General features: G+C 46.0%; 1 protein-coding gene across 2 annotated transcripts in view; it reads left to right on the top strand.

Annotated features, from left to right (window-relative positions):
• LOC121282619 (cytokine-dependent hematopoietic cell linker) overlaps positions 1-15,015 on the top strand; it is a 143,896-nt gene that overhangs the window by 78,866 nt on the left and 50,015 nt on the right. For both annotated transcript variants that reach the window (XM_041196404.1, XM_041196413.1), the window contains exon 5: positions 13,814-13,991. In XM_041196404.1, coding sequence (XP_041052338.1) covers positions 13,814-13,991 — 178 coding nt within the window. The remainder of the gene's footprint in view (positions 1-13,813; positions 13,992-15,015) is intronic.

The following is a 15,015-nucleotide window of genomic DNA, read 5'->3' as shown; positions in this document are numbered from 1 at the left end:
TAAGTCCATCAGCGTTTGCAATTTGATTACTAGGCCTATTTATGAAAGTGTATTCATGCACTGCCAGGATTAAAGTCCCGTTAGTATCTTCTTTCTATGTGCTTTCTTCTTTCTAGCGCTGACTTTAATCTTGGCCTTGTTTTCGACTTCACTATTGTCCAGACTTCTCTCAGATACAAGCTCAACTAGACTGAGCTCAGTGGCCGAGTCTCCCAAAATTTCATCATCTGTTTGCTTTTAGAAAATTCTGTGACTTTATCTTCCAAAGCCTCTTTGGATTCATTTAGCTGATACTTCAGCTCTTCCATCTCTTTTTTGCACTTGTTTGCTGCCTCCTGGAAAATTGAACATGGTTGTGTCTTCTCTGCCAACTCATTCTTCAGTTTGTTCAGAGAAGTGCTGAATTCTTTCTGGTTCTCTTCTTACTTTTGACCTGAGGGAATCTTGTTGTGTGAGATGGGCTTTCAGCAAATTTTCTTTTTCCTTCCAAAGATTACTCACCTCATCAAGAACTCTGTCATCAAGCAGGGTCTCTTTGAGTTCCTTCTGCTGTTCTTCCAGGTTTTGGCTGAAGACATCCTGCATTTCTTCAGGTTATTGAGTCCGTACATACTCCTTTTTCAAAACAGGAACACTTCCAGCTTCTTTTTGGAATCTCAGTGGCCACTCAAGGCTGACTTCCCTTAGCCAATTTCACCCTAGAAAGCTTGGTCCTCTGCCTCTCAATACCAACACTGGTAGCCTTGCCAATTGCATTCCATAATGGACAGTTACTTGGCTTATGCCTTTTACTTGAATGTCATAAATACATATATGTTTTTAGTTTGGCAGCAGTTTCTTCTAAACTTAATTGATGTTCAACATTATTCAGAAAACTGAAGGTATGTTCCCCAATTTCTGTAGTGAAAGCTCCTGTGTCCACTTCCATTCTAATAGGTCTGCCATTTACTTTCATTGTGACAAATATTGGTTTGTCTTTCCAACTTTCAGATTAAATAATGAGTAAATGTCTGAATTTGTTGTTTCAGGTTCTTCTACATTGCAGATTCCATTGGGTTTTTGCTTTTGTTTACAAGCCTGCTTGACTCATTCCTTGCACTGTCTCATTATATGTCCATTTCTATGACAAAAATAGCATTTGATTTTTTTAAACTGCCAAGCTTTAAAAGACTGCCTGTTTCTACCTTTTTTGAAATTATTCTTTGATTTCACTGCTAAGTTATTTTTTCTCATTCTTTGACTAGCAGAGGCTGATTCCCACTTCTTGGCAGAGTCTTGCATATTCGTGCCCTTTTTGGCTAGGGTTTTGTGTCCACTGTGGAGGACGGCACCATTTTGCGCATCCTGTATGGCGTTTAAATCTGTTCCTGCACTTTCCATGGCCAGTGCAATCTCTAGCACCTTCTTGAAATCCAAATTCACTTCGGACAATAATCTCTTCGGAATAGTGTCTTCATTAACACCACACACTAAATCTCTGAGCACATTGTTTAGCAATGTACCAAACGCACAATGTTCTGTTAACTGTTTCAAACTTGCCACATAATAAGCAACTGTATCCCCCAGGGCTCTATTTCTTGCATCAAACTTGAAATGTTGCATCATTACCAAGGGCTTTGGCTGGTAATGACCCTTCACGAGGTCCACCAATTCATCAACATTTTTCGAACCTGGGGCACTGGGTGCCATAAAACTTCGAATTAAGCCATAGGCTTTATTCCCACATGGAGGTAAGAGGATCGCCTGCCTCTTCTCTACTCCCATAATGTCGTTCACTTGGGAAAAAAACGATGAGACCAATCGTCCGTGGCTGGATCGAAAGGATCAATTTTTCCGAAATGCGGCATTTTGAGAGGGAATATTTTCTTAATTTGAATGGATGTTTTCTACTCACACTCACTGGGCAAGATACAGTGCTGATTCCTTTTCAACTTGATTTATTCTGTTTAATCTTGTTTTATCCTCGTCGCCAGTTTGTTGTGAGTGGTGGCCGAGTTGGTACTATTGATAGAGTTGATCAGCAGACACTTCTTGCGTGGAAACTTGAAGTTTATTTACAAAGACACTCAGCAGCAACTACATGTGTGCTTTCAACTCCAACTCTATCTCTACACTACTAACTACGGAGGTAGCCAGCGCTACTCTACTATTGGTTACTAAAGATCATGTGGTCTTCCTTACCAAACATTATTCTTAAAGCATATTACACACTAAATAAAACCATAATTACTCCATCGCCATTATCCTGCAGCTCTTGCTATCTGGACATGTCTGAGATCCAGCGATGATGGAGGTTCCACTGTTCTAGAGATACTGTGACCTCCATTTGCCAGATGATGGGCCCAGGGATTGTCTCAAACTGTGTACATGGCCATTCTATGCCAGTGGCTCTTAAGGTTCCAGTGGCCCTGAATTTCTTTGCCTCAGGTTCTTTCCACGGCTCAGTGGGTGATCTATATGGTGTTTCCCAATCTGCCGACCACAGCTGTGTCAGGCTGGTCACTGATGCTCTATTCAGACGGGTCAACAGCTTTATTCACTTCCGGACCGACAAAGCCAGCCAGGCTGAGCAAGCCAAAGGCTTCGCTGCAATTGCTGGGTTTTCCCGCACCCGGGGTGACACAGATTACACGCACACAACCATAAAGGCACCAGTGGGTAAGCTGGGTGCCTTCATCAACAGAAAAGGTTTCCATTCCCTGAACATCCAGCTTGTTTGCAACCACAAGACTCTGATATTGTAAATGTGAGCCAGGTACCTCAGCAGCTGCCATGCTGTGTACATCCTACCACACTTCCAGGTGGCAAGGTTATTTGTTGCTCCAGTTTGGTTGGATGGTTGACTCCTGGTAAACAAGGGCTATCTGCTGAAAAGCTGCCTCATGACGCCACTCTGACACCCAAGGACAGAAGCGGAGGAGAGGTACAATAGGAGTCATGTCTCTACAAGGGCAGTAATCGAGAGGACCATTGGGTTGCTCAAGATGAGTTTCCACTGCCTGGACCGATCATGGGGAGCACTTCAATATCCTCCAGAATGCGCTCTCTGCACAATCTGGCTCTGTCAAGAGGGGACCCATTGGAGGATGAAGACAGTGATCCTGTTCCACATGCTGCAGAGGACGACTCAAGTGCTGAGTCTGAGGAGGAGCCAGAGGAGTCTCCAGGTGAGGAGGTGGAGGCCGATGTGAGGATCCCTATGGGAGGCAGGTAGACCAGGGAGGTTTTGATTCTGAGAACTTTCAGCTAGGCATCCAATGCAAGGAGTCAAGGCGATAGCAAGGGTAGAGCCACCTTAATGATCTTTTCTGATGAGGCAATCTTGTTACCCTTAAGTCAAGGTCCTTCCTCTGAAATAAAGATTGCTTCCCTTCCTTTGTATCACACACGACTCCCAGGCCTATTCCCTTTCCAAAGCATCAAGCACACTAACGCCATTGCATATCATGAGACATTTTAATCATGAAGCCACATAAGCAAGTGAACCAGTGCACACGTGCCAAGGAAACATAAATCACCCGTGACAATCCCTTTTGTGATCATAGGGACATAAAATTCCATTTGCAAGTGCTACATCTTAGAGTCCGCCCCCCAACCCCCTTGCTGGCAGCTGGATTGGAGGCAGCCTGCTGACTCTGATGTCCTGTTTACTTGATGACCTTGGCAGCCATCCTCTAGCTGGCAGAGCCTGTGCAGGCCCCACCTCGGTGGGAGAATCCTGCTGGGCACTCCTCAGTCATCGTGGTCTCATCAGATGCAACGAAGATCCCTTCCTCCGAGACCCCCGCATCTCCGTGACCTGTGGACCTGGCTCCACGCTCGCAGGCCATGTCCAGAACTTCCTCCTCCACCCACATCAAAATCAGGAGGCTGGGCACACCCTCACTCGTTCGTCCTTGCTCCTGAGTACTCCTCTACTCCTGTAAGGTTGAAAGTGCTTTCATGAGTTCCCACCTCAACATGCCAGAACATACCAGTGCCCCCACCCACCCCACCCAAAGAGACACAGGTGCAGGTGCCCATCGCATTGGCACACCTCAACCTTGCATACATCCAAGCCAACCCGGCACATTTTTCAGTTTCTCAAGGCACATAGAGATTTGCCATTTGGCATTCTGCGTTTTATACCCGTGAACGCCAACAAGTCCTGCCACCGACTAAGACACCCATACACAGTTCCAAAATAACTCCGTACACACCCTTCCAGAGCACAGAAGATCATTAAGCCTTTTCCTGCATTGGAGCCAAGTGCAGCACACAACATCATGCTCGCTCACCTGGGCAGCCACCTCCATCTATGCCTTCTTGGTTTGGTGAGGTGGTCTCTTCTTACCATCCCACGGAATCAAAACATCCTGCTGGCACTCCCTGCCTCCAGAAGAACATATAGGCAATCATTGGTAAAATGGGGAGCAGAGTGCCTACGGACATTGCCTTCCCGCCTAGCATGGGATGCAGGTCCTGAGGCCAGAATTACTGCTCCAACAGAAAATATATTTCCAGGCACTGACACGCTCACATACAGCTCCCTGAGGCTTCAGACCACCCCTTGACAGCCTTCAGGGAACACCCTGTCCACTTTTATATCTCCCCAAGCTGGCCCCCGGAACCCCATTGGACCCAACAGCCGCCCCTGCCCGGCAGCAACACTGGACCAGTCTCAGTGTGTTTCACACTGGCTGGCCATTTTTTGCTTTTATCTAAAGTGAAATTGAGGTTGGGAGCTGATTGCGGGCAGAAGTGGATATCACACCCACTTCCGGACCCACCAATCGCTCTCCTGCTCCAAGAATAAAATTCAGAGTCGCAGGTTAGTCCAGTTGAGTGAATAGTCAAGTTGAGGATAGTTGGTTAGTCGGGGGGCTGGTGGTGTCGGGTCAGGGTGGGTGACAGGTCGGTGTGTAATTGGGTAAGGTGGAATTGGGTTAGGGTGGTAGTCGGGTCGGGGAGGTGTTGGGTCAGCGGTGTCAGGTCAGGATTGTCGGGTTGTGGGGGTAGTTGGGTTGGGGGAGTTGGGTAGAGCGGAATTGGCTCAGAGTGATGTCGGGTCAGGGGGCATTCCCGTTGGAGGGTGTGTTGGGTCGGAGAGGTTAGTTGGGTTGGGGGGGTAGTTGGGTTGGGGGGGGGGCAGTTGCGTAGGGAGGGAAGTTGGGCTAGAGGGAGTCTGGTCAGGGTGGTGTCGGAGGGGGGGTGCTATCGAGTTGTGGCAGGGGTGTATCAGCTCGAGGGCGGTAGTTAGGTCGGGGGGAGTAGCTGGGTCCAGGGGCTGTCAAATCGGGAGGGCACTCAGGTTAGGACTGCAGTCAGGTTGGGGAGAGACAGTCTGGTCCAGGGGGCTGGCAGGTCAGGATGTCAGTTCGATTGGGAGTGCTGTCAGGCCGGGGCGGCTGTCGGGTCAGGGCGCGCTGTCAGGCCCAGGAGGATGTTGGGCCGAGGGGGTTGTCGGGCCGGGGGCTGTTGGGTTGGGGGGGCTATTGGGTCAGTGGGCTGTCGGGTCAGCAGGCCATCGGGCCTGGGGACTGTCGGGTCGGGGCCACAGGTGGGTCAGGTGGGTAGTCAGGTTGGGGGCAATCAGGTGGGGGGGGCAGTTGGGTTGGGTGGGTGGTTGGGTTGGAGGGGGCGGTCAGGACTGGGGGTTGGTCAGGTTGGGGGTTAGCCAGGTGAAGGGGTTAGGGGGATTGCAGGGGAGGTCAGGTTGGGGAATAGTCAGATGGTTGGGAGGTAGTCAAGTCAGGGGGTATTCAGCTGGGGACATTGTTGGTTTGGGGTGTTGTCAGGTCAGGGTTAGGTGGGTCTGGGGCATAGGCAGGTTTTTAAAAATTCATTCATGGGATATGGGCTTTGCTGGCTGGGCCAGCATTTATTGCCCATTCCTAGTTGCCCTTGAGAAGGTGGTGGTGAGCTGCCTTCTTGAACTGCTGCAGTCTATGTGGTGTATGTAAACCCACAGTGCTGTTAGGAAGGGAGTTCCAGGAATTTGACCCAGCGACAGTGAAGGAATGGCGATATATTTCCAAGTCAGGATGGTGAGTGACTTGGAGGGGAACTTCCAGATGGTGGTGTTCCCATGTACCTGCTGTCCTTGTCCATCTAGATGGTAGTGGTCATGGGTTTGGAAGGTGCTGTCGAAGGAGCCTTGGTGAATCCCTGCAGTGCATCTTATAGATGGTACACACTGCTGCTACTGTGCATTGGTGGTAAGAGAGTGAATGTTTGTGTATGCGGTGCCAATCAAGCGGGTTGCTTTTTCCCGGACAGTGTCAAGTTTCTTCAGTGTCGTAGGAGCTGTAGTCATCCAGGCAAGAGGGGAGTATTCCATCACACTCCTGACTTGTGCCTTGTAGATGGTGGACAGGCTTTGGGGAGTCAGGAGGTGAGTTACTCATTGCAGGATTCCTAGCCTCTGACCTGCCTTGTAGCCACAGTATGGCTAGTCCAGTTCAGTTTCTGGTCAATGGTAACCCCCCCAGGATGTTGATAGTGGAGGATTCAACGATGGTAATGCAATTGAACATCAAAGGGCGATGGTTGGATTCTCTCTTGTTGGCTATGGTCATTGCCTGACACTTGTGTGGCGTGAATGTTCCTTGCCGCTTGTCAGCCCAGGCCTGGATATTGTCCAGGTCTTGCTGCATTTGGACATGGACTGCTTCAGTATCTGAGGAGTTGCGAGTGGTGCAGGAATAATGCGCAATCATCAGTGAACATCCCTACTTCTGACCTTACGATGGAAGGAAGGTCATTGATGAAGCAGCTGAAGACAGCTGGGCCTAGGACACTACCCTGAGGAACTCCTGCAGTGATGCCCTGGGGCTAAGATGACTGACCCCCAACAAATACAACCTTCTTCCTATGTGCTAGGTATGACTCCAACAAGTGAAGAGTTTTCGCCCTGATTCCCATTGACTCCAGTTTTGCTAGGGCTCCTTGATGCCACTCTGAGTCAAATGCTGCCTTGATGTCAAGGACAGTCACTCTCACCTCACCATGGGAGTTCAGCTCTTTTGTCCATGTTTGAACCAAGGCTGTATTGAGGTCAGGAGCTGAGTGGCCCTGGCGGAAACCAAACTGGGCATCAGTGAGCAGGTTATTGCTAAGCAAGTGCCGCTTGATAGCACTGTTGATGACCCCTTCCATCACTTTACTGATGATGGGGAGCAGACCAATGGGGCGATATTTGGCTGGGTTGGATTTGTCTTGCTTTTTGTTTACAGGACATACCTGGACAATTTTCCACATAGCCGGGTAGATGTCAGTGTTGTAGCTGTACTGGAACAGCTTGGCTAGGGGCGCGGCAATTTCTGGAGCACAAGTCTTCAGTACTATTGCTGGAATATTGTCAGGGCCCATAGCCTTTGCAGTATCAGTGCCTTCAGCCATTTCTTGATATCATGTGGAGTGAATTGAATTGGCTGAAGACTGGCATCTGTGATGCTGGGGACCTCCAGAGGAGGCTGAGATGGATCATCCACTTGGTACTTCTGGCTGAAGATTGTAGCTAATGCTTCAGCCTTATCTTTTGCACTGATGTGCTGGGCTCCCCATCATTGAGGATGGGGATATTTGTGGAGCCTCCTCCTCCAGCGAGTTGTTTAATTGTCCACCACCATTCACGACTGGATGTTGCAGGAGTGCAGAGCTTAGATCTGATCCATTGGTTGTGGGAGCGCTAAGCTCTGTCCATCACTTACAGCTTATGCTGTTTGGCATGTAAGTAGTCGTGTGTTATATCTTCACCAGGTTGACACCTCATTTTTAGGTATGCCTGGTGCTGCTCCTGTCATGCCCTCCTGCACTTTTCATTAAACCAAGGATGATCGCCTGGCTTGTAGAGTTTAATGGTAGAGTGGGGGATATGCTGGGCCATGCAGTTATAGATTGTGTTCGAGTACAATTCTGCTGCTGCTGATGGCCCACAGCGCCTCATGGATGTCCAGTCTTGTGTTGAAAGATCTGTTCGAAATCTATCCCATTTAGCATGGTGGTAGTGCCACACAACACGATGGAGGGTATCTTCAGCATGAAGGCAGGACTTTGTCTCCACAATGACTGTGGCTGGCTACTCCTACCAATACTGTCATGGACAGATCCATCTGCGGTAGGCAGGCTGGTGAGGATGAGGTCAAGTATGTTTTTCCCTCTTGTTGGTTCCCTCACCACCTGCCGCAGACCCAGTCTAGCAGCTATGTCAGCCAGCACGGTCGGTAGTGGGTCCCCCAACCAGAGTACATTCTGCATCCTTGCCACCCTCAGTGCTTCCTCCTAGTGATGTTCAACATGGAGGAGCACTGATTCACTAGCTGAGGGAGGGCAGTATGTGGTAAACAGCAGGAGGTTTCCTTGCCCATGTTCGACCTGATGCTATGAGACTTCATGGGGTCCAGAGTCGATGTTGAGGACTCCCAGGGCAACTCTCTCATGACTGTATACCACTGTGCCGCCAACTCTGCTGGGCCTGTCCTATCCTGGGACAGGACATACCCAGGGATGTTGATGGTGGTGTCTGGGACATTACCTATAAGGTATGATGCCGTGAAGATGACTATGTCAGGCTGCTGCTTGACTAGTCTGTGAGACAACTCTCCCAATGTTGGCACTAGCCCCAGATGTTAGTAAGGAAGATTTTGTAGGGTTGACAGGGCTGAGATTGCTGTGGTTGTTTCTGGTGCCTAGGTCAATGCCAGGTGGTCCAACCGGTTTCATTCCATTGTCACGGCATTAGTCTGGTGGCCAAGGGAGTAGTTGAGTTCGGGGGTAGTCAGGTCGGGTAGTCAGGTGGTGAGGAGATTAGTCTGATGGTCAGGGGTGTAGTTGGGTCACAGGGTAGTCGGGTCGGGATAGTCAATTGGTCAGGGGGTTAGTCTCGTGGTCGGCGTTAGTAGTCAGGTAGGGGGTAGACAGGTGTTCGGGCTGTAGTCTTGTGGTCAGGGGGTAGTCGGGTCAGGGGGATAGTTGGGAGGCCAGGGGCTAGTCAGTGGGTCGGGGGTAGTCAGGGCATTGGCTGGGAGGCAAGGGCAAGATGGGGGTGGTATCAGTTGTGGAGTTACCCAGGTGTTAAATTAGGTTCTAATCTGTCTAACATTTCCTGGGCAACTATTCAGGTAAGTACACCAGAACTGTCCACAATCTCCAACTCTAACTTGGAGCCAGTGCATACACGGAGTGTCCCATGGAGTCGGGTCATTGCCCTTTGGAAGCTTAAACTTCCCGGGCAATTCCCATGGAAGTCTACACGTCAGGAGTTCCATGGATTCCAACCCACATCTTCAGTCATACGTCCAGTCTCTGAGAATCCGGAAATTGGAAGATTTGGCCCAAACCTTCCATACCTGAACTGCTGTGGAGGAACCCGACAGTACTCAGAGTGTATTGTCAAAAGTTGTGGTCTGCTGCATGCTGCACAAGCTCGCCATCCTGAGGGGACAGCCACGGCCACCAGCTATACGATGAGCAGCTGCAGAGAAGGTTCATGCGGAGAAGGAGGAGGAACATAGGAGGAAAGCTAGACAGCCCTTTTGTGCGTGGGCTGTACTAAAGTACAATACCAGCAGAAGCAACCCCAACTCTCCATTCACCAACAGTGTCACACCTCACCTTCCCTCTATTACTGACCATCACAGCATCCAATTGGCCACAATGCAAAAATGAAAGCCACCACAAAATAAACTTCTAGACCAAATTTTTAAATCAAGCTATTCCATAATGAGTACAAACATCACCAAATAATCTTGTGCATTCCCTTAGTGCCTGTCTTCCAAGTGCCCTCATCTGAGCCCCCTGTAGCAGAAACCATGTACCACATCATCCACTAGCAAACTAGAATCTATGTTGTCTTTGTCCCCTGCCCTCGCTGCAGGCCATTCATGCCCAGTGTCTCACCATGTGCAGATCCCACCTCCAAGCTATTCTCTAAGGTACATGTGGGGTCAATATCTGCAAGTGTGGGAGTAAGTGATGGTGTTCCTTCTTCATCAATGTCTTCCTGTTCTTCTGCCTCTTGCTCTTCTATCAATACCCTGACCAGGTTGCAGTTCTTGAGTATTTGAAAGGAGAAAGGTGTTGAGGGGAGAGGGAAAAGAAAGAGGTCTCTCCTTGAACCATCTGCAGCTTGTAAATCAGGTTGACGGCAGTAGGAAGTGAGGAGGATTAGGTATCAGCGTACAATCATCTTCGATGGTTTCACCCTTGTCGCTAGCCATGTCCCCAGCTATGGCTGCTCCAATGATGGCCAGCACCATCTCCTCCATGGGGATGAGGACATGCAGTATGTGAGAATGACATAAAGCTATGAATGCTATGATGAACGCTGATTGATCAAGATTATTGGCAAGTGAGTGATGGGGGTGTGGTGCATTGTGAGGCTGATGGCACAGCTGGTAGAATATGACATTTGTAGATATATTCACTTGCCTTGACCATGCATGCGGGGTCTTTAAACTTCTTCTGACGCTGCATCAATGTTCTAGACTAGGAGCCAGAATCCTGGCATTGATTGCGATAGCTGGTTGGTCCCACTGCCTCTGCATAGTTTGCCCGGAGGACATCCTCCTCTCCACTTCCTGTATCAATGTTGAGAAATCTTGCAGTCCACTCTCTGCCATGTTGTGCCAGTATTGAATGTTCCCCATATCACCATCATTTAAATAAGCGGGCAGTAAAAAGTGTAGCTGCCTACATTGGAAGCAATTGCCGTGTGGTAATCCTGTATTGTGATCCATTTTCAGGGATTGTCCAATTTGACTTACAAATTATATTAGACTTTTATTGTCTTTGAAACAGCCACACCTAGTTACCCATTCTGCAATTTGAGAACACATTCTTGGCTGACATTTCATTGCAGCACTGAGGGAGTGCTGCATTGTCAGAGGTGCTAAATATTTTGGGTGAAATATTAAAGTGAGGCTCATCTATCCATTCAGATGCATGTAAAAGATTATTAAGGAAGAGTGGTGAGTTCTTCTGGTATATTGCTGACAGTAATGCCTCATCCAAAAACAGATTAACTGACCATCTATTTTATTTCTGTTTATTGAGATCTTGCTGCCATGCTTGATCACACAACATCAGTGGCTATACTTTAAAAGTAATTCATTGTACTTTGGGCGCCCTATCGATGTGAAAGGTGCTATATGAATACAAGTTCTCCTTTTATGCCTAAAGAAAGTCCACCTTACTGTAGTATTGAATTTATTTTTATTGGAAAACCTGGAGAAGCAAGGCTGGGATTCTTCCCATTGGCTCCAGATAACATTGTAACCAATGGCATAAGATGTACAATATTCTTAATGGGAAGTTTATCAGTGTTCTGCATGAGTAAACTTGTTTATTCTTCTATTTTTTCTTGGAATGTGTATGCTACTGGCAAGGCAGTCATTTATGGCCCATCCCTAGTTTCCCCATAAAGGCTGAAGGGAACATTAGATCACTTCAGAAGGAAGTAAAGAGTCACCAACGTTGACGTGGGGCTATTGATATAGCCAGGTTTCTTTCCTAAAGGACAAAGGAGTTATACTCTAGCCCTACACACATTTGCAGGTCCTCAGGCCTAGAGCTAGTCCTTAGTTCTAGCCGATATATATCTATGTTAGTGCTTCAGTAAGTGCAGTGTTTCTATAGGGAACAAGTAGACAAAATTATTAAGCAAAATATGTCTCTATAGAAAAGTCAGAAGTTTAGTTTCAATTTTTTTTATCATAGTGGCTCCAAGAATGCGTGGGCCAATAATCCAAGCAACCTCAGTTGCTCACCCTAGCAGACTTCTGTGAGTTCTAGAATAGCCTTTAGTATATAGGCACCCACATCACTAGAGCCATATCTAAAGTGCCTGCCATTTTAAAGGTGCTAGAATGTCCATCAAAGACAGACCAGTCTCAGACGTTGTTGAGATAGGACCTCCATGGAAAAAAGAAATAGCTGCCTCCACAACCCTGCACCACTGCTCCCCCATAACAACTTCATAAGTATGGCAATGAATAGGTGAAACAAGGGAAGAAATCCTTATTTCTCAAAATGAAAAAACAGTATAAACTGGGAAATAGGAATACTGGTCCAAACTGTTTTTTTCTTTCTGTGTTCTTCTATTGCAGGTTGTTTTTAACTTATTTTTAAAGATGGCACCATATTTTTTGTAGTTCTAGCCATTATTCTGACCTGAAGTCCCAGTTGGGCACTATTTCCAATGGTTGTCAGGAATATACACCTGATCTGAGTGGACATACTCTCTCTTAACCATACACTGGATCTTACTGAGTGCACAGAATACAGGAACTCCCCAACTGGAGTGTGTCCATACCTGACCCCTTCCTCTACCCCTCCTATCTGACGGTATATTTGGGCAGTGCAGATTTAGGGCTGGGACCTGATGTTTTTCAGTTCTGGTCTAAATTGTAGCTCCAGACAAAATTAGGACAGGAGTACTGCAGAATGTTTGCAGACTCTTGAGGCCCAGCGTTGGGTTTTGTTTTATGCATTTCAAACCCTATCCAACTTTTAAAATAAAAATGCTTCAGGTATAACTCTCATGTGCAATCTTTGCCCTTGAGTTCCTAAATCACCTGCTATTCCTTTCCGCCATTTTCTGTCTCCACTTCAGGTTTCCACTTATATAGTTTTCCTTTTACTCCTGCATATAGGACGGGACTCATTTTCAGATGACGGAGAAGCCCAAATGATCGTTCCAAAATTGTTAATGAAATCTAATGAGGAAAAGATCAGATTTTTTTTGCTGCTTCGTCAATGCTTTTCTATAGTTATTCAGACTCCACTTCACATGAGCGAACAATGGGAAGAGTTGGCAACAGTTAAGCCCATTATTTTAGGGGAGGGGAGATTCCACTTTGTAGATTGTGAAGATCCAGTTCTATTTGCATTTCCCATTTTGCAAATATGGTACAAGTTAGAAAGAATTACACTTCAAAGGGCTAGATTGGCTCAAGGGGAAGAAAATCTAGCCTATAATTCTATAGAAATTATGTTCATTAATCTGCTACTCTGTATTAAAATATCCTTCCTGTTGTAATTGTTTCCATGTTACTCTTATAAAGCACAAGCTACAAATACATCACCTGACGTGATACATAGGAAATGACTTTCTTCCTAGGTAAATAACCTAGAATTCTCATCAAACTGCACTCGTGCACTACATTTATTTTTAAACTAATGCATACTTCATGCAGCCTCCCAGTCATCTAAGTCATGTAACAAAGCATCATAAATAAAAGTTGCTTTACTTGAGTTTCCTCTGTTGTCAGAAATAAGGAAATATATGAGCCTGGAAATGACTGTGAGCGATGTAATCCTGCGGATGTTTTAATAAATTGGTGAGCATCTCTTCCAAATATCTGAAAGAGGATTTGAAGTGAGAACATTGAGTCCACATGATATTATTTCTTGCGGTCATTTCCAGACTGTGGAATATGGTTTTTAAACAATTGCCCAAGCTTCCTGAAAAGAACCTCAGTATTGTATGGATTTTTTTTATATGAAGTTCTATATTAGTGGGGAGAAATAGTGAATGATAATAGTCCAATGTAGTTTCCAATGTATGAACAGCCAGGTTCTACTACCTCAAGTTTGTGTCTGCACCAGATAAGAACCTAGGGAGAGTAAAGACCAAATACAGTTAATACTAAAATCACATCCGACCTGATACCGGTGGTAAATTGCATTGTTTAATAAGAGAAGTTCTTGTGGTTTCTTGCGCTTCCTTGTAATTTTAGTAACGTAGCAGATTACCAGAAAATACTATAAAGAAATATATAAAAGACTGTTCATCTTTTTCGTATTAACTTGTGTTAATTTTATATCGTTGCAGCCAGACGTTAGTGTAAGAATGATGACTGACAGTCAATCAGAATATGAACAGTATGTTGGTGAACAAGATGAGCAAACTGACTACGATTATGAATATGTAACTTCCTCCAGTCTAGAAGATTTACGACATATGAAAATTTATCCTGCTAAGCCAATGAATACGCAGTCAGTTTATGCAGGTAACTGTACAGAACTATTCAAGTATTTTCTCTTATTTCAATATCTTAACTACAAAGCTTCTTGTGCTGACAACACACAAAAAATGTAATTGGTTGAACCAATTTATTACCACCCCAATAGTAAAGTCAATGCCCCTTTTACATGCACAATGGAGAAATGTTTTCCCAAGAGAAATTTGTTGTGATATGCTCCTACGAATGGTCCAGTAAATAAATACATGGTACAGTGTGATACTGAGCCAAATGGAGCAGAAATGGCCAAAGTTTGATCCCTAGTTTGAGCTGAGGGAAGTAACCTAAGCTAGGGAGGAGAAGAAAGTGGGCTACAATAAGCCCCACTATCTGAAGACTAGACTCCTTGCTTCTGATTGCATCTAATGACCACTGCCTAAAAGCGTACGTATTTAGAGGCAAGTGATATAATAAAATCAATGTGCTCTCCTAGACCATTTTTGGGGGTTGGAGAGCAATATTCAAGATATTTCTCTAAATGGCCTGGGTTTTTAATTCAATTTTTCATCTTTCTCCACACTGTTCCAAATGGGTAGGGAGTGTCTAATATTGATGCATAGTTGCATCATAACTATATGGGACAACAACAATATGTGTTTATATCATGTCTTTAACAGAATAAAAATTTCTAAGGCACTTCACAGGAGCATTGTAAAGCAATATTTAACACCAAACCACGTAAGGAGATATTAGGTCAGATGGCCAAAAGTCTGGTCAAAAAGGTAGGTTTTGAGGAGCGTCTTAAAAAAAGAAAGCGAGGTCAAGAGGCAGAGAGGTTTAGAGACGGAATTGCAGACCTTGAAGCTCAGGCAGATGAAGGCATGGCCACCAGGGGTGGAGCAATTCAAATCGCAAAAATAGAGGAGTGCAGATATCTCAGACAGTTGTGGGACTGGAGATGATTACAGAGATAGGGAGGTCAAGGCCATTGTGGAATTTGAAAACAAGGGTGAAAAGTTTAAAATTGAGGTGTTTCATAACTAGGAGGCAAAAGTACAAATTAACAGAACCT

This window comes from Carcharodon carcharias, chromosome 1 (assembly GCF_017639515.1).
Source record: "Carcharodon carcharias isolate sCarCar2 chromosome 1, sCarCar2.pri, whole genome shotgun sequence".
Classification (NCBI taxonomy): domain Eukaryota; kingdom Metazoa; phylum Chordata; class Chondrichthyes; order Lamniformes; family Lamnidae; genus Carcharodon; species Carcharodon carcharias.
Note: the sequence above shows the minus strand (reverse complement) of the source record. Positions and strands in the feature narration are given on the sequence as shown.